This window comes from Panthera pardus, unplaced genomic scaffold (genome assembly GCF_024362965.1).
Source record: "Panthera pardus isolate Hobbes unplaced genomic scaffold, ASM2436296v1 HiC_scaffold_13, whole genome shotgun sequence".
NCBI lineage: Eukaryota > Metazoa > Chordata > Mammalia > Carnivora > Felidae > Panthera > Panthera pardus.
Window position 1 is genome coordinate 129,617,158 of NW_026526688.1, and position 21,921 is coordinate 129,639,078.

At 34.4% G+C, this 21,921-nt stretch overlaps 1 protein-coding gene across 3 annotated transcripts in view; it reads right to left on the reverse strand.

Annotated features, from left to right (window-relative positions):
* Positions 1-21,921, reverse strand: part of CCSER1 (coiled-coil serine rich protein 1) — a 1,274,715-nt gene that overhangs the window by 431,123 nt on the left and 821,671 nt on the right. For all 3 annotated transcript variants that reach the window (XM_019464289.2, XM_019464296.2, XM_019464304.2), the window contains exon 10: positions 5,805-5,849. In XM_019464289.2, coding sequence (XP_019319834.1) covers positions 5,805-5,849 — 45 coding nt within the window. The remainder of the gene's footprint in view (positions 1-5,804; positions 5,850-21,921) is intronic.

Genomic DNA, 21,921 nt, shown 5'->3' on the forward strand with positions numbered 1-21,921 from the left:
CATTGCTCCCTGCAAACAATGCTAAGTGGAAAAGTTAAATACATTTTTCTGTTATCTATGATATAAAAAGGAAATTAAGAATTTCTCAAATTCAAAAAAAAAAAAAAGAATTTCTGAGGTTCAATGATGGATTCCAAGTACATTTTGTTGTCCTATTTGAAATTTGCCATCTCAGAACCAATTCAGAATATAAAATCCTTTAAGTGTCATGTTAGGCCTTGAATCTCTTTGATTTTCACGGTAGGCTAGTTCATGTAGAGAGTAAAATCTTCCAAAAACAAGACACTCTGTGTCTGACAGAAGAAAAGATGAAGATCAGAGAATATGAAAAATTAATAGTAATTGTTGCCATTTATTGGGTACTTCCTATGTGGAAGGCACAGCTCAAAGAGCTTAGCACATATTAACTCATTTTGTCTTCTCAACCACCGTTAAAACAGTAATAATTATTAGGGTCTTGTGTAATTCTTTAAATTAAATTCTTATCAATTTATAAGCACAAAGATCTCTCACCTCCCTTATTGCCTGTCAATTCTGAGAAGTGGAAAAAAGTGAATATTTTATTTTTTACTGAGTCCTTTTAGGTCTCTTCATCTCAAAATCAAACTGTAAACCAGTTATATCTCATCAGCAAACTGAACCACTGCATAGTTCTAGCTATAAAAGGAAGAGTTATCATCAGCTTTTATATCTCAAAAAAGAACACAATATTAGCCAATATATAATTCCCTTCCAACATTGTATCACTGAGGGTATCAAAGAATTTCTTGTTGTACAAAACTCTACAGCAACCAAGAATGGGATAGGTAAAGTTGAACAAAAGTAGAAACATTCAGTCTCTTCTGCATATTGAACAATAAAGAAAACATGGAAATGGAAGAAAGTTTTGCAGAAAAATTTATTAAAGAAAACTGGTAATCAAGATCTGTTTCTTGGTAAAGATCTGTTATTTGATGCAGAGAGCCACAAAAGAAGTATAGTTATCTTTTATAATTTCAAAATGACATAAGATATTAGATTTTAAGAAAACAATGGCACTTCAACAGTTTTTGCTATTCTTATTTCCAAGAACAATACACTTTCTTCAAGTTTAGTTCTATTCTTAGAGATAACATATTTACCTTTATTATTATTATTATTATTATTATTCCATTAAAAAACATTCTCTCCAGTGACCTGCTGGACCTGGAGGAAGTAATACTGAGTTTTCCTAACTTAAGCAATAACCTAGACCTAAGGTGATCTGCTTAATAATTTTAATTAAGTTATATATAGAAAGAAAAATCAAAGGTGACTTTTATTTTGTTCCACTTGATATAATGCTTGTGCTAATATTCCAGGTAGAGAAATTATTTTGAACTATGGAGTAACATTTATCTTATTCTTTGAATTTTCTCCCTTTTAAGTCTCAAATTTAAAATTGACTTTCAGCTTCAAGTAGAAATTTGTAATTTTTCAAGGGATAAACAATACAGTCTATCCAACCATATTAGCAAAGGCATAAAATTCACTATTTATAAAATAAAATAATTATTTTTTAGAAAGATCATATGCTTAAGTGCATCTTATATAAATAGAAAAATCTTAAATTATTATTTTAAATGATTAATGTATTTAAATATAAAGTAGGGTTGTGTAAATAGCATTTAACTAAACATTTAATTTTCAATCTACATTTTCCAAGTTCTCTAATTATGTTTCCTTAAGTATTAGAAGCTCACGTCATCTGTAATTCCCTATTTATGGTTTTGGCAACAACAAACACAAAACAAAACAAAACAAGATAGAGAATTGGGAATATCATAGTTCAACAGCCAAAGTGAAACATTTTGGACTATAAAACAGGTAGTTTGCAAGACATGCTCATGAGTTTTTTGAGAATGACACTTTCATAAATCAGCTATTTTAATAATTTCAAATATCTACTTTTTCCTAACAATGTGTCTATCAGAATCTGTCTGCTTGTTATTGCAGTCCCCTAGCTGGGATTTTTTATATCATGGCCAAATATAATCCACTGAAATATTTTCACACCACAACAGGGAATTTTTCTAGAAAATGGATGCATAGGTCTGTAGTGTATTTTGGTCATATTCCTAAGGAATGATAGAAATTATCTAAAGTGTTATTTTTTTTTCAGATGTTTGAGAAGCGTGTTCATAATCTGTTTTATAAGAGTATAAAACTATTCAAACTCTTCAGGTACATCAATATGAATCTTGTCTTCAGAATTCCAGATAAAGAATGGCAACATAATCTCTGTTTATTCTGTTCATAACTTTGGGAGATCTGAGTTCTGAAAATTATATATATCAAATTATATATACCAAGTGATCCTTGATCATCACATACTTGTGTTTTATCTCCATCACCTCTATGGTTCTGGAATCTCTGTCAACTTCGAACAACACAGTCACAATCCAAAAGTTCTATTGTCTCTCATATTAGCTTACCACACTCAGCAAAATGTCTGAAATTAAATGTTTAACCCTGATTTAGATATACAACCATAATAATTAGTTATCTTCATCCATGATATCCAGTCACATGTTATGTGTCTTTAGACTTGTGATATAAGATATCCAGAATATGGATGACTGAGTATTTTTGAGGTAGGATGGAAGTAGAGACAATTTGCCACTAAAAATTAGTGTGTATATACACACATGCACATAGACAAATCCTTAATAAGTTAACAAACAAAAATTGTACCTTGGAACACATAATATCACTTGAAGTAACAAAGTTATATAGTCTTTTAAGAAAACCGATGGTAATAACTTGATTTTATCTACATTTAACAGCAAAAGCACTGTATGGTAGAACAGAAATTCCTTGAGAAAAGAGACACTTTGATTTATCTGTGTGTCACAGCCAGTGACTTTTTACCAAGGTTTTTCTATGAGTTACAAGATCTTACCGGTGGCAGGAAGTTCATTTACAATCAGGTAGAAATAGCAGTTAAATAATCACATTTTGTACAACATTCCACTAATCTCCCTTTTTAAATATCTATTATGATTAGCCCTCTCAGGTTACACACATTATGCATGTATAAATGTGCAAAAATATGAATGTAAGTTTTAAAAATACAGTTGATCTCTATTTTCAAATATTTCACAGTAATACAAGTGATTTAGGTGCTACCTGTCTCCATTCCCTCAGGAAAAGTAATTTATATCTTAATCACTTCGCAATTTATATTTTTATACAGCACGTAGTGTTTAAATCTGGCCTTCCTATCTAGTAATTAGCTTTTTAATAGTATTTACCACTTAGCTAAATAGGATATTACTGCCTGCTTCAATCTTCCATGCATGCTCTAACCATTGTCATTATCTCAAATAAGTAAATAGAGCATTTTAAACAACGCTTTTTAAACCTTCTTATAAATATTTGGTAACAGGCCCTTAGTATTATATCCATCAACACCTAGTGGGAGTATCTGTCATTTAAACTAAGATGAATTAATTCATTTTAAGAAGTAATCATTGCTATTAAATCTTCATCAATCACAATAGCATTAGGATAAAGAATTCTAAAAGAATGCTTTGAGTAAGAATTTTCTAAACCCACACATTTCAATTTAACATAATCAGAAGCATACTATACATCTTTGTAAGGCACATATAATAGCACAGTAAATAGGAATCAGAAAGACATATCACATTGCATAAACAAGACAGATCAGGAGACTTTTAACCTAGCCATTGGACTCTGTTTATAGATCACCTACCACTAAGACTTCACAGAACAGTTTCACGGCATATTTCATCTAATTGTCTGATAACTCTTCTAAATAAAGTTTCTTACCACAGAATACATCGGGCTCTATAAACACGGGGAAGACTAAGGTGACTGTTAGGTTAATTAGAAGTATGCTCAAGTAATCCAGTGCTGCACAGAGATAAAGTGAAGTGGTTGTTTTGAATTTTAATAGTCAGCATTTAGTTTATATTATGGATTGGTGGCGTCAGGTGCCAGAGAGAATACTGGGCTATCATCAATTTGATAAACTTACCTTCTTCACAACTACTCCACTAACCTCAAGGGCAAGACCCAAATCATGTCGTCCCCTCTATACAGATGTATGTATTAAATTGTAGGTCATTACAATTTTGACTTTCATGCAAATCATAACATAGTTTTAAAAAAAAAAATTAAACACATTATCAACATGTTCTTTTACCCATGAGTTCATTTCTAATAAAAATAAAATCAGAAAAAATGAAAAAAAGCAATAAAATTTAATAGTAACTCTTTTCAATAAAAATCAGTCATAAGGCTTTTAAAAATAACATGAGAAATCACCAAAGCTTGATAAGGAAATGTAAAATTTTGCTACCATTTAGCAATGCCATTATTTGTGTATATGGATTTAAGTTTCCTTCTTTGGACACATAGTTGTTATTGGACTAGGAGCCAACAGGGAGAAGCTGGGTGACTCCAAATCAGATTTCCTTAAAGGCACTGGATCAGCAGAGATAAAGTGTGGCAGCACTGGTTGGGTGCAAACTTTCACTTACAAGGTGATGAGTTAAGTTCTTTCTCTAAGTACATCCATTTTGGTCATGTCTGAATGACAGCAGTTACCCTCCTGAAACTATATGGCTCTGAGGTCTTCCTCCCATGGTACACACTTTTTTTCCCCCACAGTCTGTCTTACAAATGACCATATACTTATTACTTTGCTTTCCTACAACATGAAAAATACCTAAAGATGTATCTATATGTCACTTTCTCCAGCTCTCCTGCCAATGTGAGCCAGTTATGTGCCGCTCAAAAGAAATAGATTATTCTGGATGGAAAATAGCAAATAAATAGGAAAGAGTCCCTAAATAACAAGTTTACTAGGATCTAAAATGCCAAATACTAAGAACACATAACTGGAATTTAAAACAGCAAAGAAAGAAGGGAAAATACTCTGTAGCTTAATACAGAAGAAACCTCTTTTTACAGAAAGAGAAGCCACAGATGGGGAGGGAGTAATATTTACTATTATTTTTTGTAAGACAAAGAACTTCACTTTTCCCAAAAAATATTATATAAATATCATTAAAAAATAAACTTACCTTTTGGGCAAAAAGAAAATATTAAATGTTAATATTCCACCCTTCCTCCATCCCCACCAACCCAAATCACAAAGTACAGCATTCACATATTTAGCATGGAAAGAAATTTAATCAAGGTTAAGTCTGCAAGATTAAGGCAAATCATAATATATATATAAAGTGTGAGATATGGTATTTTGTTTGATACTATTAAAAGTTCCCCTCTTTATAAAGCATCTGGGGTAAACAATAATTAAAGAAAGTTTTAAAGTTGTTGTTCTTCCCAAAGCAACTTTCCACTATCTAATAATGCATGCCAGGCTGATAGTGTATGCCAGTGGCCTTGGATAGGAGAGTAAAAAAAAATCCCAGATGTCATACAACATTTGCGTTGTAAGAATTTTGCTAATTTCTCAGTGAGGGATTTTAAATATTGCACTGTAATGTTTGGTTAAAAGGCTTTTCTTCCCCATCTAGAGGGTCTTGCTGCTATAAAAATCCATTTTAACAGGAACAATGCTTAGCTAATCAGAGAATCAGTACTCTCTTAGGCTTCAGAGGAACAAGCACAAAGATACATTTAGAAAAATGTGTAAAATATGACCAGAGTGAATGGGATATATGTACACAAAATTCCTCTCAACACATCCCCATCGCCATCACCATCATCATCAGTCACCATTACCAACCACATCATTGCAACACTGTAACCACTTTTTCTTCTTCCCTCTCCCTCTCTCTAGACTTTCTTACCTCTCTCCCTCCTTGTACTGCCTCCAGTCTTTTCAGGTTCAAACCCTGAAAGAGAGAGAGAGAAAAAAAAAAATATATATATATATATAATTGTTGGCAACGAAGTCACGAATAATAATTGGTAGTAGTGCAAACATTCTGAAGTAAAATAATTCACTTAACAAAGACAATCTGAATATAGATGAAAATCTCATGCATATGCCAATATTGGTATCTGAGTAAGTCCTCAAATGTGGTACCAATGCATTTCTTGCTAAAGACTAAGATCGTAAGTTAAAACAAAATGTAAAGCATTTGTTTTAGTAGCACTTGCCTCTCCCTTGGTGAAACCACAATCTAAAAGGCTCTATTCCAAATTGAAGGAGTACATACAGGATTTTCTCTGAGCAGAAGGTGACATTGGCTCATTCAGTCTGGGAATGGGCATTCACATAGCAGCCCAAGGAGGTCACATCTAACAGTCTGTGAGGATTAAGAGGAGAACAGCATGCAATCCTCTAAAAACCAGTCTACTTAAAGTGTGCTGTCTGATATATCATTTCACCTGGGAGCTCATTAGAAATGCAGACTATCCAGCACGCCTGGGTGGCTCAGTCGGTTAAGTGTCCAATATCAGCTGGGGTCATGATCTCACAGTTCGTGGGTTTGAGTCCCACATCAGGCTCTGTGCTGACAGCTCAGAGCCTGGAGCCTGCTTCAGATTCTGTGCCTCCCTCTCTCTCTGTTCCTCCCCCACTCACACTCTGTCTCTCTCTCAAAAATAAATAAAGGCTAAAATTTTTTTTTTAAAAATGCAGACTATCCATGGGCATGTAATGTACAGCATGGTGACTATAGTTAATAATACCGTACTGCATATTTAATGTTGCTAAGAAAGCAAATCTTAAAAGTCCTCATCACAGGAAAAAAAAAATCGGAACTATATGGTGTTGGATGTCGACTAGACTTACTGTGATCATTCTGCAGTATATACAAATACTGAATCATCATATTGTGGATTTGAAATTAACATAATGGTATATATCAATTATACCTTAATAAAAAATGGCTGTTATTATTTTACAAAATGCAAACTTTCAGACTCCACCCAGGGCATGCTGAGCAAGAATATACATTTTAACACACTTTCCAGGTGATTCATATGCATGTAATAATTCGAGAAGTACCTCTCTGAGCTGTCTAGAATCGGTGGGTGAATTAACTGGTATACATTGTGAAGTGGGGTCCAAGGAGTGGTGGGGAAATAAAGCTAAGATACTGGCCAAATTGTGAATTGTTTAAAAAGTAGGAGTGTGGACTTATTTTTTAAGTCAATGTTTACTTTGATAGAGTTTCTGAAGATTGAGGGTAAATTTTTAAAATACCAAATGAGGACTCACATAATCTCATAATTTAGTCTATATCTCCATTTCATTTTTTCTTTCCTTTTAGAAACACTACCAGGGGGAAATTGAAAAAATATTAAAAAAATTAAAACTCCAATAAATATCTTTATTATAAATATTTTTACATGGCTCTAAATTATTTGACAGAGCTTTAGAACTCACAGTTTTCACAATTTTATAATTATCATTAAGAATTTTGACTAAGTCAAACTTTTGCTCAATTTCTGATGAAAAATGAATAGGACATAACCCCAACTATATATTCTACATTATTGCCAACACATTTGGTAAGAAAATTCGCCTACAAGAAATATGTGCTAGACTTAAATATTGCATTTCTAGTCTTATATTTTGGAATTTAAGAAAGATTGCTACTGTTTTGAGGTTTTGTTAAACGGCATTTTGGAAGTGTGATAACTTACTTAGTAAATATTCAGTTATAAGGAAATTCATGGCATACATTTTTTTTCATTTGGTGACAGCATTTATGTTTAAAAAGTTGATAAAAAGTTTTTAAAATTTTATCTTTCCACATATGAAACTCATTTCTTGAATTGTTTAGACAGATAAACAACAGAATATAAAATACACTAACTTATTTGTAAAAACAGATGATTACACTACAGACTCTAGAAAAGGCCCTAGAATCAATCTGGCAAATCAGTTATTCTTGTAAATAAATGACAGCCTGAATTCTGCATGTAGACAATTACCTACATTTACACAATACATTTTGAAAGGCCTAAAACTCATATAGGAAAAGATATAAAACAAAATATCAACATGGTTCTTAAACCTGGCAGTGTAGGCTAAAAATACATTCTAAGGAGGCATTCATGCTCATACTTTTAGAATATGGGAAATGGTATAATGATATGCTTTTGAATTTGGACTGATAGAGGTTTAAATCTCTGGCTTGCCACCTTTTTCTATGTGCTGACAAATTATATAATATCTCTGAACCTCATTTTTTACTTGAAAAAATAATAACAGAGCAGCTATACCATGTGGTTTGTGTGAAGGTTGAATGAGGAATATGTTTATAGCATATAACTAACAAAGGACCAGGGAAGGTATATTCCAAAATATTTTTCTTCTTTCTCTTCTTTTCCTTCTTCCTCCTCTTATTCTAATTTGTATTATCATTATCATGTATATAACATGTCTAAATATGAGACCAACTTGAGCAAAATGCCTCTGTTTCATGCCTTTTATTTGAAGAATCTAAAATATCTGGAAAATATTTATAAACAACAAACAATGAGAATGTTTATATTGACTAAGCACAAGTAAAAAATGTTCTCTATGCACACTTTCTCATTTGGCACTCATGACCACCTTTTGAGGTAGCTAGGACTTTCTTAAAATTGTGAGGAAAAATTTGCCACTAGTTCTTCAACCAATTTTGCTGTTTCCCACTTCCACTGCCATCTAATTCTGGTACTCAAAATATTAAATGGCTTGTTATTGTCTTACAAGCTGCTGACACTTGACGTTTTTTTATTTTTTTAAGTTTATTTATTTATCTATTTGGAGAAAGAGAGTGAGCACATGAGTGGGATAGAAGCAGAGAGAGGAGAGAAAGAGAATCCCAAGCAGGCTCTGCACTGTGTAGAGACCGATGTGGGGCTCAAACTCACAAACCGTGAGATCATGACCTGAGTTGAAATCAAGAGTTGGACACTTAACTGACTGAGCCACCCAGGTGCCCTGACACTTTGTTTAAAAGTTTCTCCCTTCTCTTGAGAATCTGATGGCCTCATTTTGTATATTTTCTATTACTACATCTTCAAGTTCACTGATATTTTCTTCTGTCTAATCTATTTATCTCATTCAGTGAAATTTTTACTTCAGCTATCTTGGTTTTAATCTCTAGAAATTCAATTTGAATATACTTTTCTGTCATCATATTCATATTTTAAATCCTTTATTTATTTATTTATTTATTTATTTATTTATTTATTTATTGAGAGAGAGAGAGAGAGAGAGAGAGAGAGAGAGAGAGAACATGAGCAGAAAAGGGGCAGAAGGAGAGGGAGAATCTCCACACTGGGCATGGAGCCCATAGCGGGGCTTGATCTCATGATCCGGGCCAAAATCGAGTTGGTGGCTTAACTGACTGAGCCACTCAGGCACCCTGAAATATATATATTTTTAATAGTGTTTTGAATTTCTCTTCTTTAATTCTATCATCTATCATTTCCAGGTGGATTTCTATTGACTGAATTTTCTCCTAAATATGAGTCATATTTTCCTATTTCTTCTCATGTCCAGTAAATTTTTATTGGTTGCCGGAAATTGTGATTTTTATTTTGTTTAATGCTAGATTTTATTACCTTAGAAGGAGTTAGAATTGATTCTGGCAAATGGTTAAGTTACTTGTGGGTCATACTGATCCTCCTGAGGCTTGTTAAAAAAAAAAATTAGAATGGGTCTGAAGAAGTGGTTAGAGTTACTTATTCTTATTACTGGAGCTTGACCATTTGTGCTCTCCACTGAATATCCATTAAGATTCCCAGAACTGTGAAATCTCTGGGAATTTATTTACTTAAACTTTTCTGTCAATTATTCCTTTTCAGCAGTTGTTCTTTGCCTGGCCTTGTAAAATTTCACTCTGCATTTGTAAAGATCACTATTCAAACAAAATTCTCAGGGGTACACCAATATAGATTTCCAGAGTTTTATCTCTGTGTTTTTCCCTCCTTTCTGGTAATCTGTCCCACAAATTCTAGCTGTCTTATTCTCTCCAAACTCAGATATTTGTCTCCTCAGCTACAAAATGTAAGGATCCTGAAATTCTCTCCAGGCTGTTCCTCCAGGAACCATGGTCCAAACATTGCCTCCAGGCTGAAATCTAAGTATTGTAAGCGCTCTTGATTTGTTTCCCTTCTCTCAGGCATTACAGTGCTTCTCTATTTTTTAATGTGTGAGAATTTTATTATATGTTTTGTTCATATGTCTAACTATTATAGCAAGTCACATAGTCATTACGCTCTCACGAATAGAAGAAGTCAAGGTGTGTATTTTAAACTTATTTTTCCAAAGGAGAATATCTAAAGTTTCAAAATTTGAATTATATGATCTGAATATAGAGCTAGTATGTACAAAAGCAAAACTTAATTCAATATTTTAAGAGCCCAGATACCTAGCTCATCCATTCATCCTTAGTCAAGTTTCTTCAAATTCATAGCACTCAAAATGTTTAATATGTTGTATACTCAAGAACTCAAATTTATTATAACATGCAGCTCATGCAGGAGTCATGATTATTCTTCAAGGCAATGCAGTGATTGAGAGGAGTTGGGTGTCAGGATGTTAAGAAAAAGCACACCTGTTTGAATGGAATAGGGGCTGGAGGGTAAGCTCTCCAGCATAGATATAGTATATCGTGTAAACTATGTAAAAAGATTGGTCATAACTTAGGCACTGACTTATTGAAAGAACTTCAATCTTAAGATCAAAGAAGTGAGTCAGAGAATCTGATGCCAAGAATTTGGGAGCCACATGGGCAAGGAAAAATGATCTAAAAGGACTCTCTATGTATTTACAGGGCCTCAGGTAATATTGTGTCTCAATAAAGGACTCAAATGATCTAGAGTATAATGAGATTCACTAAAAATTCTCTAAGTATGATCTGGGAGATATGATTCCCTAAGTGATGACAGAAATTGGTCTGAGTACCAAAGTAAGTCTAAGCCTTTAAGTCAGGTCAGTGTGGAGCTTGATGCAGGACTCCATCTCATGATCCTGAGATCATGACCTGAGCTGAAACCAAGAGTCAATCAACCGACTAGTCCACTCAGGTGCTCCCAGATATTGCCTTTTTTGATATTAGCCAAATTAAAGACTATTAGTAGAGTTATAAAAAATAATTATTATTTTGGGGATGTTCTCTTTGTGCCAAGCACTGCTCCAACCGTTTGACCTGGGTGATTCAATTTTTACAATAATCTTATTATATATTACAACCAAATCATTTTTCCCACTTTGAGCTAAAATGATCTTTGAGTTGTTCTACTCTGTTTTGGGACTGATTTCCTGAGACAAAATATGTGCCACTGTAGTTCTTGTTATTGTTGACTTCGTTTTGCAGCTATGGTTTACAGCCCCAAAGAATGACAAGAGTGTAAGTAAAATAATTCTGGCTTCTCTGCTTCTTATCACGATATTTCTTCATCTTAAACAGGAACACATTTTAAGGAAAAAATAACACTTTGGAAGATGGGGAAAATGTTAACTCTAGATTTTGGTTTAACCTACCAAGAAAATTATGTGGGGATGGGAAGAAATGGGAGTTGTACAGGGTGATCTCTGCTGAACTTTAAAATCTATCTGCACTGTTTTATTTTTAAGACAGGCAGATTGATTCTCTTACAGATTCTTGCTATGTATCCTTTGATCTTGTATGACTTCTCAGTGAGACTGATGAAACTACTCAAGAAGTAAAGAAATTCAGGTGAATTTGAACACAACTTGATACATCTATTGTCAATTGTATCTGGTTCTTAACTTCTGGTTTTCTTAATTTGGGTATCTGCTTTTTCATCTATCAGCTTGCTGCAGGGACTTGAAATTCAGTGTCAAGTTTCAATTACATTGCTGATAAAAAAAAAATCTTAAGTTGTATGTATGGATTTCTAACCTTAGCCTTACTTAGGATTCATTTTGTAAGTGATAGTATTGAGATTTGTGACTCATCATAGGTTTACAGAATAGACTTAGATATTCAGACACTTTCCCAAGGCTGCTGAACCTACTTAAAACCTGCAAGAATTCACTCATGCATATAATGTCCACTCTTCCTTTAAAGTTAATGAACATAGTTTTAAAATACTTTGTAATTCTTTTATACCTCTCTTAGCCCTTATATTATTTTTTTAATGTTTAGTTATTTTTGAGAGAGAGACAGAGACAGAGGGACAGAGACAGAGCATGAGTGGGGGAGTGAAAGAGAGAGAGGGAAACACAGAATCTGAAGCAGACTCTGGGCTCTGAGCTGTCAGCCCAGAGCCTGCCGTGGGGCCTGAAATCACGAACCACAAGATTACGACCTGAGCTGAAGTCAGACCCTCAACCGACTGAGCCATCCAGGCACCCCTCTCTTTGCCCTTATATTATAAATTTTTTAAAACTACATTGAAATTGTAACTCAGAGATTCGTAGTGCACCTGTTTGAAATTTTACAGAAGTACCAGGATATGGGCTGAAATCTATCCAAGGACCAAAAACAACCAAGTGTCAAAATGTGTTAAACTTTGTTTTCCTTTTTTTTTTTCTTTTCAAAGTGAGTCATTCTAATCATCTTTGAAATGCTATGCCTTGATATTTGTAATCAATTCACTGGAAGCTTTGAGTTGCTCTTCATCTCCCTTTTGAAAAACTGAGATATGTCATTAGTTTCAGAGACTTCACTATTCTTCTTTGCTCAAGTTCTGACATTTTAAAAATGGAAAACCATCCTAGATTTCCTAAGTAATAATGTAACTACACAATAGGATATTTTTTAATGAACACATACGCATATAAACAACAATAGTATGCATTTATTGAATTCTTACTAGAAGACAGGCATTACACTAAGCACTTTACAGTATTATTTTTTATTACTCACCATAATTTATTCCTCACCATTATACTATGTTTCAAGTGCCATTATTAATTCCCATTTTTGTCACAGAATAATTGAGGAAGAGAGGTTAGTTAACTTGTCTAAGAATACACAGCTAGGAGGAGGTGTAGTATTGAACCCAGAGTATATGACTACGGAGTTTCTTTTGCAGCCACTACACATACTACCTCTAGGAGAAACTATCACTTTATGTTTTATGTGTATTGAGATGAATATCTAAAATGAATTAAATAAATATATGTGTAATAAGTGAAAAGTTGAGTAACACCTTGGATGAGTAAGGCTGATTCTGGAATTATATTAAAGTTCACTTAAAGCATGTCAATTTTATATATTGAAGAAATAAATCCAAGATAATTTCTTGGTTTTGAATTCATTTAGGTTTGGCAATAACTGTGGAAAAAAAAAGTTAAAGTAAATGAGACTGGATTCCAGAGTTCCTGATTTCTTGGAAAGAAATGTAAAATTCAATTGAAATATTTCCTGGGGCAGACAAAGATTAAAAGAAAATTAATGTAACTATGTGAGCACAAATAACATTTCATAGAGTTTGTCTGTGATTATCATTGCTCCAGGCTAACTAAAATATTAAACAAGTATAGCACTTTCATGCCTCCAGTTTTCTAGCAGTGCTCATCTTGGTATAGCACATAAGTTAAATTTCCCCTGCTCCAGGGAATATAAGGATATTTTATGAGTAGATACAATGAAGTTGGCCCTAAAAATGGAGTATTTCCATTGTTTCTGATGTTCGTAACTTGGTGGTCATTTGTGATAAACATGTCCTTCCATTTCAGATATGAGAGGAATCAAGAACATATAACCTCTGTTAAGACTTTATGTAATGTTATTTCTGACCACTTATATTTGTTAATCTAATTATTTTTTTTTAAGTTTATTTATTTTGAGAGAGAGAGAGAGAGAGAATGAGTGAGAGAGGGGCAGAGAGAGAAGGAGAGAGAGAATCCCAAGCAGGCTTCACACTGTCAGTGCAGACCCTGACAAGTGGCTCGAACTCTTGAACTGAGAGATCATGATCTGAGCCAAAATCAAGAGTCAGACGCTTGACCAAGTGAGCCACCCAGGCACCCCTGTTAATCTAATTTTTAAATAGGAAGTTAAAGATGTGTGTTTCAGAAAACAAGTAACCCTAAATATTGTCAGTGAAAGGTGAATGCTTTAGAATTCTCTCATGGTGGTAGCATCAGTCCAACTGTGAATTTAAACAGCTATGGACAGGATTAGTACTTGATTTGTAGAATACAGAATCGTGAAAAATTTGAAAAATCATTCCTTGATTATACTAAGCTATTTGCATCATTAACCTGTCTACTAGGCTGCCTTTAAAAAAAAAAGAATGTAGTGAGGTACTTCAAAAGAGAGGATTAATAGCTAAGATATGGTTATCTATCTATCTATCTATCTATCTATCATCATCTATCATTTCTGATCCCGTCTTTTCCGAATCCCCATTCCTATCACTCCGTTATAGAAAATGGCTCTAATGTAGTCCTTGAACAATGTCAGATGGTCTTCTACATTAGATGCTCATCCCAGCTGGGATGCCCCTCGTCTAGGGATCTGCATGATCAACTCCCACAGCTTCTCGTCTTTGTTTACATTTTACCTGATCAGTGAGGTCTACTTTTATAACCCTATTTAATATTATAGTTTACTCTCTAGTTCACCTCCAGGGATGCTTAAAATCTATTAACACACTGTATACATTTACTATTAATGTGTATTATCTATCTTTCCACATTAGAATTTAAGTGACACAAAGACAGGGATTTCTGTTACTATGTTTTCTAACTTATCCCAATTGCCCAAACAGTGCCTGGAGCACAGCAAGTGCTAAAAGTTTGTTGAAAACATAGAATATTTCCTTTTCTATTCGTTCATGTCTCTAAAGAGTTCCACTCAATCTGTACCATATTACTTTCTATTTGTAAATTTTATAAGTGGTACTTGCCTTAATGATCTATCAGATAAAATAAATTCATTTATTCCTGTTCAAGCTAAATCAACATCAACTTAAATTTTTATTTATAATATTAAGATTTTTAGCATTTTCTTATCACACTATCTTTTGACAATACCAAAGTGTGCCATCATGTTTTTTCTTTTATTTTTTTTAATATTAAAAAAAATTTTTTTAATGTTTATTTATTTGTGGGAGAGAGACAGACAGACAGTGTGAGCGGGGGAGGGGCAGAGAGAGAGGGAGACACAGAATCTGAAGCAGGCTCCAGGCTCTGAGTTGTCAGCACAGAGCCCAACGCGGGGCTTGAACTCACAAACCGAACCGTGAGATCAGGCCCCGAGCCAAAGTCTGACTCTTATCTGACTGAGCCACCCAGGCGTCCCTTCTTTTATTTTTTTTTTTTAACAATTTATTCGTTTTTTGAGAAAAAGAGACAGCGTGAGCTGGGGAAGGACAGAGAGAGAGGGAGACACAGAATCTGAAGCAGGCTCCAGGCTCTGAGCTGTCAGCACAGAACCAGAGGCCGGGCTAGAACTCAAGAACTGTAAGATGACCTGAGCCAAAGTCCCACGCTTAACTGACTGAGCCACCCACAGGCCCCTTTTCTTTCAAATGCGTAGGCAATAATCAGCGACAAAGATCTTATAAGAAAAAAAAATGTTGATTTCAAAATATATCTTCGAGCACAATTCTCAGCTAGACAGTGTCCCTTTTCTACCAAGATGACAATGATTATTTCAGGATGAAAATTAAACTAGCATATTCAAATTTAGAAATAGAAACTGAATTCAATTAAAATAAATATCATAGATTACAGGAATCTATCACAAGACCTAGAGTAATTATTCAGTTTTATCATAATTTAAAAAAACTTAAGAAGGTTTAGTCAGAAAGATTGAATCTATATTATGAATTGAGAATATCAGTTTACAAAATGGCCAAGTTCCATATGATTATATGTAATAAATTCTAAATGACATTCAAAGGGCTTCCAATCCTATCACCACTGACACTGGATTCCTTCTTGAATATGATATCTTGATAAAAATCCAAGAGAAGCTGAAAAATGCTTTCATATTAACTTGTTCTTCCAACTTCTTGACCTCTCCACATTCTGTTCATCCTCCTTCCTGTGTCACCAACACTTCTCTACTCTGCCAGTCGGCATTAAGATGTATTTTCATTTGTCAGTGTCACTATTATTTACAGAAATCAAATCAGCATCTCAGTTCTTCAAAGTAATGAGTCTTTATGAATTCTATTTGCAAAGGGGCTCTGTGTTTCTCAGTCTACTTGTTAGGTGGACCCCTCAATCCTGCCCTCTTTTTGCTCTGTCTGCAGGTTCTGTGCCCAATAGTCTCTGTATAGTGCTTCTGTGTTCTCTTCCTTACTGATGTAATAGGAAAACATTATATAGTTTTCTTTTAAATGTTTATTTATTTTGGTAAAGAGACAGAGCGCATGCACACATGAACAGGGGAGGGGCAGAGAGAGAGAGAGAGAGAGAAATCCCAAGCAGGCTCCTTTCTGTCTGTGCAGAGCTTGATGCACAGTGTAATCCCATGAACCATGAGATCACGCCCTGAGCTGAAATCAAGAGGTGGCTGCTTAAGTGACTGAACCACCTACGCTCTATAACAGTTATTTTTTCTTCACTTTTTCTTTAATTAATTAATTAATTAATTTTAGTTTTATTTATTTTTGAGAGAGAGAGAGAGAACACAAGTAGGAGAGGGGCAGAGAAAGAAGGAGACAGAGAATCCCAAGCAGGTTCCACACTGTCAGCACAGAGTCTGATGAGGGGATTGAACTCATGAACCACAAGACATGACCTGAGCTGAAATCAAGAGTCGACCATTTAACCGACTGAGCCACCCAGGAATGCCTATTTATTTATTTTATTTAAATACAAGTTAGTTGCCCCAATAGGTTTTTTTTAAATTTTTATTCATTTTTGAGAAAGAGACAGAACATTAGTTGGGGAGGGGCAGAGAGAGAGGGAGACACAGAATCCGAAGCAGGCTCCAGGCTCTGAGCTGGCAGCACAGACCCTGACATGGGGATGAAACTCACGGTCTTTGAGATTATGACCTGAGCTGAAGTCGAACGCTTAACCAACTGAGCCACCCAGGCGCCCCCCATAATAGGTATTTTCAAATGTTAAGTGTACATGATGAAATATTTAGATAAAAATGTATATTTATTTTTATGTTTACCTTATATTTATATTATATGCTGTTTGCTTCTGGGAAAAGAAGTTTACCCTTTACAAAAAGAAACCACCATTGTACCAAAACACAGCATGTATTAGATCTGATGTTTACTACTAATAAACATCATTAAGGGTTGCTACAGCTTAAGGGCTTTAACTCTTTATGCATTTTATAATGACAGTGTGGGTTACATGTGTGTGAGCATCAGCCATATGCCAGACTCTCTTCTAGGCTCTGGGGAAATAGGCATGAACAAAACAGACAAGAATTCTTATCCTTGTAAAGTTTAAAGTCTAGTGATTTTATTACTTTGTGTTAATATATTTACATGTGAGTGTGTGCGCATAGACATAATATCATTTTCTGCTATTTCACTAAAAAAATAGTGCATTGGGTTCCAGCTTCCATTTGTATGACAAGATAATATATTTAAAGAATTTTTCCTCTATCATCAGATTTGGAGTGCAGAGAGCAATGACAGGGTTCAACTGATTTCTACCAGAGCAAGATCTGTAAGGAGATATTTTTAACTGCTTCTTCTGATCTTGTGTTACCAACTTTTTACATGGGCATATTTTTAGGCACTTAAAAAAATGCAAGCAGACAATTAGTAATAGGATATCCACATGCATTTATTTGGTTTGCAAAAACAACAAAATGTGTAAAGTGTTTCTCCTGTTAATTACTTGCCTTTCAGATATTGTATTGAATACTGTGGCTTGCACACATTTTAAATGAAACAGGTTATGTCTTTTATTATTTATTTGTTTGTTTTAGCTAAGCAAATGTTCTAGAAACAAATCTAGAACAAATGTTCTAGAAAGCACACCCTAAGACCTCTAATTCCCAAGGCTTATAGGTACAGCGACATTTGTGTGCACATTCTGATCATATGGGGCTGAAAATTATTTTAGCTATTAAAATAATTTCAAACCAAATAATTCATCATGATTTTATTCTCCTGTTATCAAATAAAAACGATTTCTTTACCACTGATATAATTCATAAAAAGCAGCTTTCTTCAACTCAGTCTTTTAGGAGATTGGAGATTTCAGGTACAATGATGTTTGTATACTACATAGTCTGAAGTTGCTATCTTGTTAACAGATGGCTTTTCTCATTCTTCTCTGTCTTTTACTCTCTTTACCTAGGTCATTTCTAGAAGGAAACTTCTAGAAGAACAGGCCCATCTCCCTCCCTGAAACCTGGGGCTAATACATTTGTTCACTCATACTTGTAAACAGAGATTTGGGTAACTTCAGATAATTTAGCTAGCGAAGTTTCAGGGACTCTTGAATACATTGGATTTGAAGGATTGAAAGGACCATCATTCTTACAATGAGAGCCATTAGTCCATGTAGTTAAAGAATCTGCCCAAAGATACAGAAGTAAATACTTTGAATACAGGTTTTCCACTTTAAGTGCCACCTTTCCACAAGAAGGGCCTAAAGCATATTCCTCATTTATCTTTTCTAAAGCATTCTTTGAATTTGTACTGCTAATAATTCCTTGCAGACGATGTTTAGAGTTGCTATTTTTAACAACTAAAAAATGGTCAAATGCTTTTGGGGACATCCTCACTACTAATCTAAATTTTCCATCCAAAAATTCTCCAAACTCATGGAGATCTTCAATCACTTGCGCCTACCACTTTCTCATTCAATTTCCCTCTAATGTCCTTCTTCTTCAGTTTAGAGGCCAAGGCCCATGATTATCACCAGACTTGACACAAAACCTTTCAACATTTTGGATCCTTTGTTCTGCTGTTGTTCTTCCCTAGCAAAGACTAAACTCTGGGTATCATCTACATAAAATATAACTGTATCTTCTATATATGTTGGAGAAAAACGTATTTTTTTACATTTAAATTATGATCACAAATTTGCTCTCAACGTTTTCTCAACATCTGAATCTCTCCTGCTTTAGAGATTTTATACCAACTGTTCTCTTCCTGTAATGATCTCGCCCCACAATCTTCACAGGGTTATCTACTTGCCATTTAAATCTCAGCTTAAATTTACTGTGTCAGAGGCCTCTCCTGAACACTGAATCTAAACTAGACATCAAGTTGATCGTTGTCATGTCACTCAATTTTAAATTTTTGCTTGAAACTTACCACTAAAGAATACTTTTATTAGTTGGTAGACTGGCCATTTCCTTTCACCAGATGGTAAGGTTCATGACAGTAAGCAACACATCTATCTTATAAATCCTGACATCTCCAGTACTTAGCATAAGATCTGGCACTTAGTAGGTGCTGAACAAATATTTATTGAGTGAATAGAATGAATTAGAATGAATAAGCCTCTACAACTCTTAAAAATTGATATTTATTAGCTCTTTTTCATAAACATAGTATTAACATATAGCTTCTAATATTTGCAATTTAAATTCATTCCAAAGAAAAATGAATTGAATAAATTGGTTCCTTTCTTTTACTGACCTTGGGAAAATTATCTAAGCCTCTGAGATCACATTCCTTTTTCAGAAAAATAGAAAGTTAGGCTAGTCTCTTTAAGCTCTAAAATATGGAGCTTTTCTTTTCTTTTAGAAAATTAAGGTTTAAACCTCTCCATTTTAACATTTGAGCTCTGTTACCTAATCAATTGCGATTCAACAACTGTATCAATAATTGTGGCCTTTGCCTATACTAATGTCTTCCTGCTTTTTTTTTAATCTCCCTTAACCATTCTAAGGGTACTCCAAAATATTATACAAGTAACCAGTGCCAGTGTGAGTGCATTATTCAAATTTTGCTGTAGATACTTTATATTTTTAATAATTATTACATTGTAAATTGGCATAGCTTTCAGCACAGCCATTTAAAGTTTCCACTTTTAAATATAGTTTTCATTATGTACAACTCTGTATCATCCGAACAACTCTATTGAACACTCAATATTAAACAAATAAATCAGACTATGTCAAAATCTACTCCTGGAGATCTTACTTTATTAAATTGTTTATTTCTGTCATTATTAATTTCTAGGAACAGCAAAACAGAACGGAAAAATAATGTGTAGTCTTAGACTGTAAGTCAGAAATTGCACCATGGTTTATATTTTCATCTGACAGATCAATGTTACATAATTTTGATAGATCAAAGCTCCATAATGTAATTTAATGTCCTCTCAAACCCAAAGACCTACCTAACTGTACCTGGGTACAATTTCCAGTACCCAATACTCTAATTTAACTGCATTTGTATCATGAGTTTCTGGAAATTGGATGCTCTTGGAAATCTATGAACATTAAGAAGAGAATGTTACAACTAGTTGGGCATATTTTTATCCTCCCAGTCTGATAATAACATCTTCCAAAAGTCAGATGATGTTTTAAATACATCATTTGTAATCATCAGGTTTCCATTCAAACTAGTCCAGTGATTTGCTAGAGTAAGAAAGAAATAATTAAAGAAATTCTATGGCTACATTTGGCAAGGGTTAGCTAGGCTATAACAGCTGGGAAGATATATTTTGAAATTAGATACCGTGTATTAACTCCAATGATAGTGTTCTCTGATTTACTCAACTTGAAAGTGTAGCCATGGAAATGTTAGGCAATATGACCACAGCTTGAAGGTCTAGGGTTATCTGTAGGACAGCAAAGCTGTCAGAAATGGTATTCTTTCCTCTTAAGGACTTCAAACTACTTTGTACCATTTCCAACCAGCGGCAGGCATTCAAACCTGGGAGAGACTTTGAAATTCCCTAGGACTCCCTTCTACCAACCCTGTCCCACCATCACCAAGAGTGCCACCGTTACCTCCCTTAAAGAGGAAGGGAAAGACAGTCAAAATGCAGCAACGTTCGTGTCAGCATATGCTTTCCTTCTGCTAATAGTTATTTAACCAACCCAATGACTCCTCCCTTTTGTTCTCTGGTTCATTCATTCATTCATTCATACATCCAATAAATATTGTTCTGAGTGCCTACTATGTGCCAGGCCCTACCCTATGTGCTGGGTCAATGCAGACAAATTATATTTCTTATGGTGCTAACATTAAAATATTTCATAAACGTGTAGTTTTACATAAAGATTGACAGAGTGTTAGCATTAAAAACACAGCTTAAGAAGTCATTTGGCTCATTTTTTTAATTTTATTTGTGAGGAAGCTGAGTCCTAGAGATAGGGAACATGACTCTTGAAGATTACAGTTAGTGAAGGCCCATGGAATACATGACACCAGTATTTGTTCTACTTCTCCACATATCCATTAAGGACAATTACCTCTTGGGGCGCCTGGGTGGCTCAGTCGGTTAAGCTGCCGACTTCGGCTCAGGTCATGATCTCGCGGTCCGTGAGTTCGAGCCCCGCGTCGGGCTCTGTGCTGACAGCTCAGAGCCTGGAGCCTGTTTCAGATTCTGTGTCTCCCTCTCTCTGACCCTCCCCCGTTCATGCTCTGTCTCTCTCTGTCTCAAAAATAAATAAACGTTAAAAAAAAAATTTAAAAAAAAAAGGACAATTACCTCTTCACCTCTGCCTTTTAAAATTACTATTTTAAATTTAAATTCTTAATTAAAGTTAAATAATTATTTTAAAATAATTAAGTAAATTAAAGTTAACTAAAATAATGAACTTATTTAAATTTAAATGATCTCCTCTTATTCTTTCACTATGTTCTGGTTATTCTTTTACTGTGATGTGGATGACCTGGTTGAGAGAGTTACGCTTTTTAGTTTGCCCTTTTCTGAGTCACCTTCAATTTCAGATTCTTTAATTGTTGTCTGACACCATAGGAACAATCTTGGCTGCAAAGGAGGCCAGGTGAATCCCCAAGGTTTACTGCTTTGAGCTTCATTTCTCTTCCGTTGCTAACTGTGAGACCATTTGGCAACAGTTGACTCAGAGCCTTAAGATAATTAGTTCTTCCTCAGAATGGCATGGATTTTAAAGAGGAAAATAT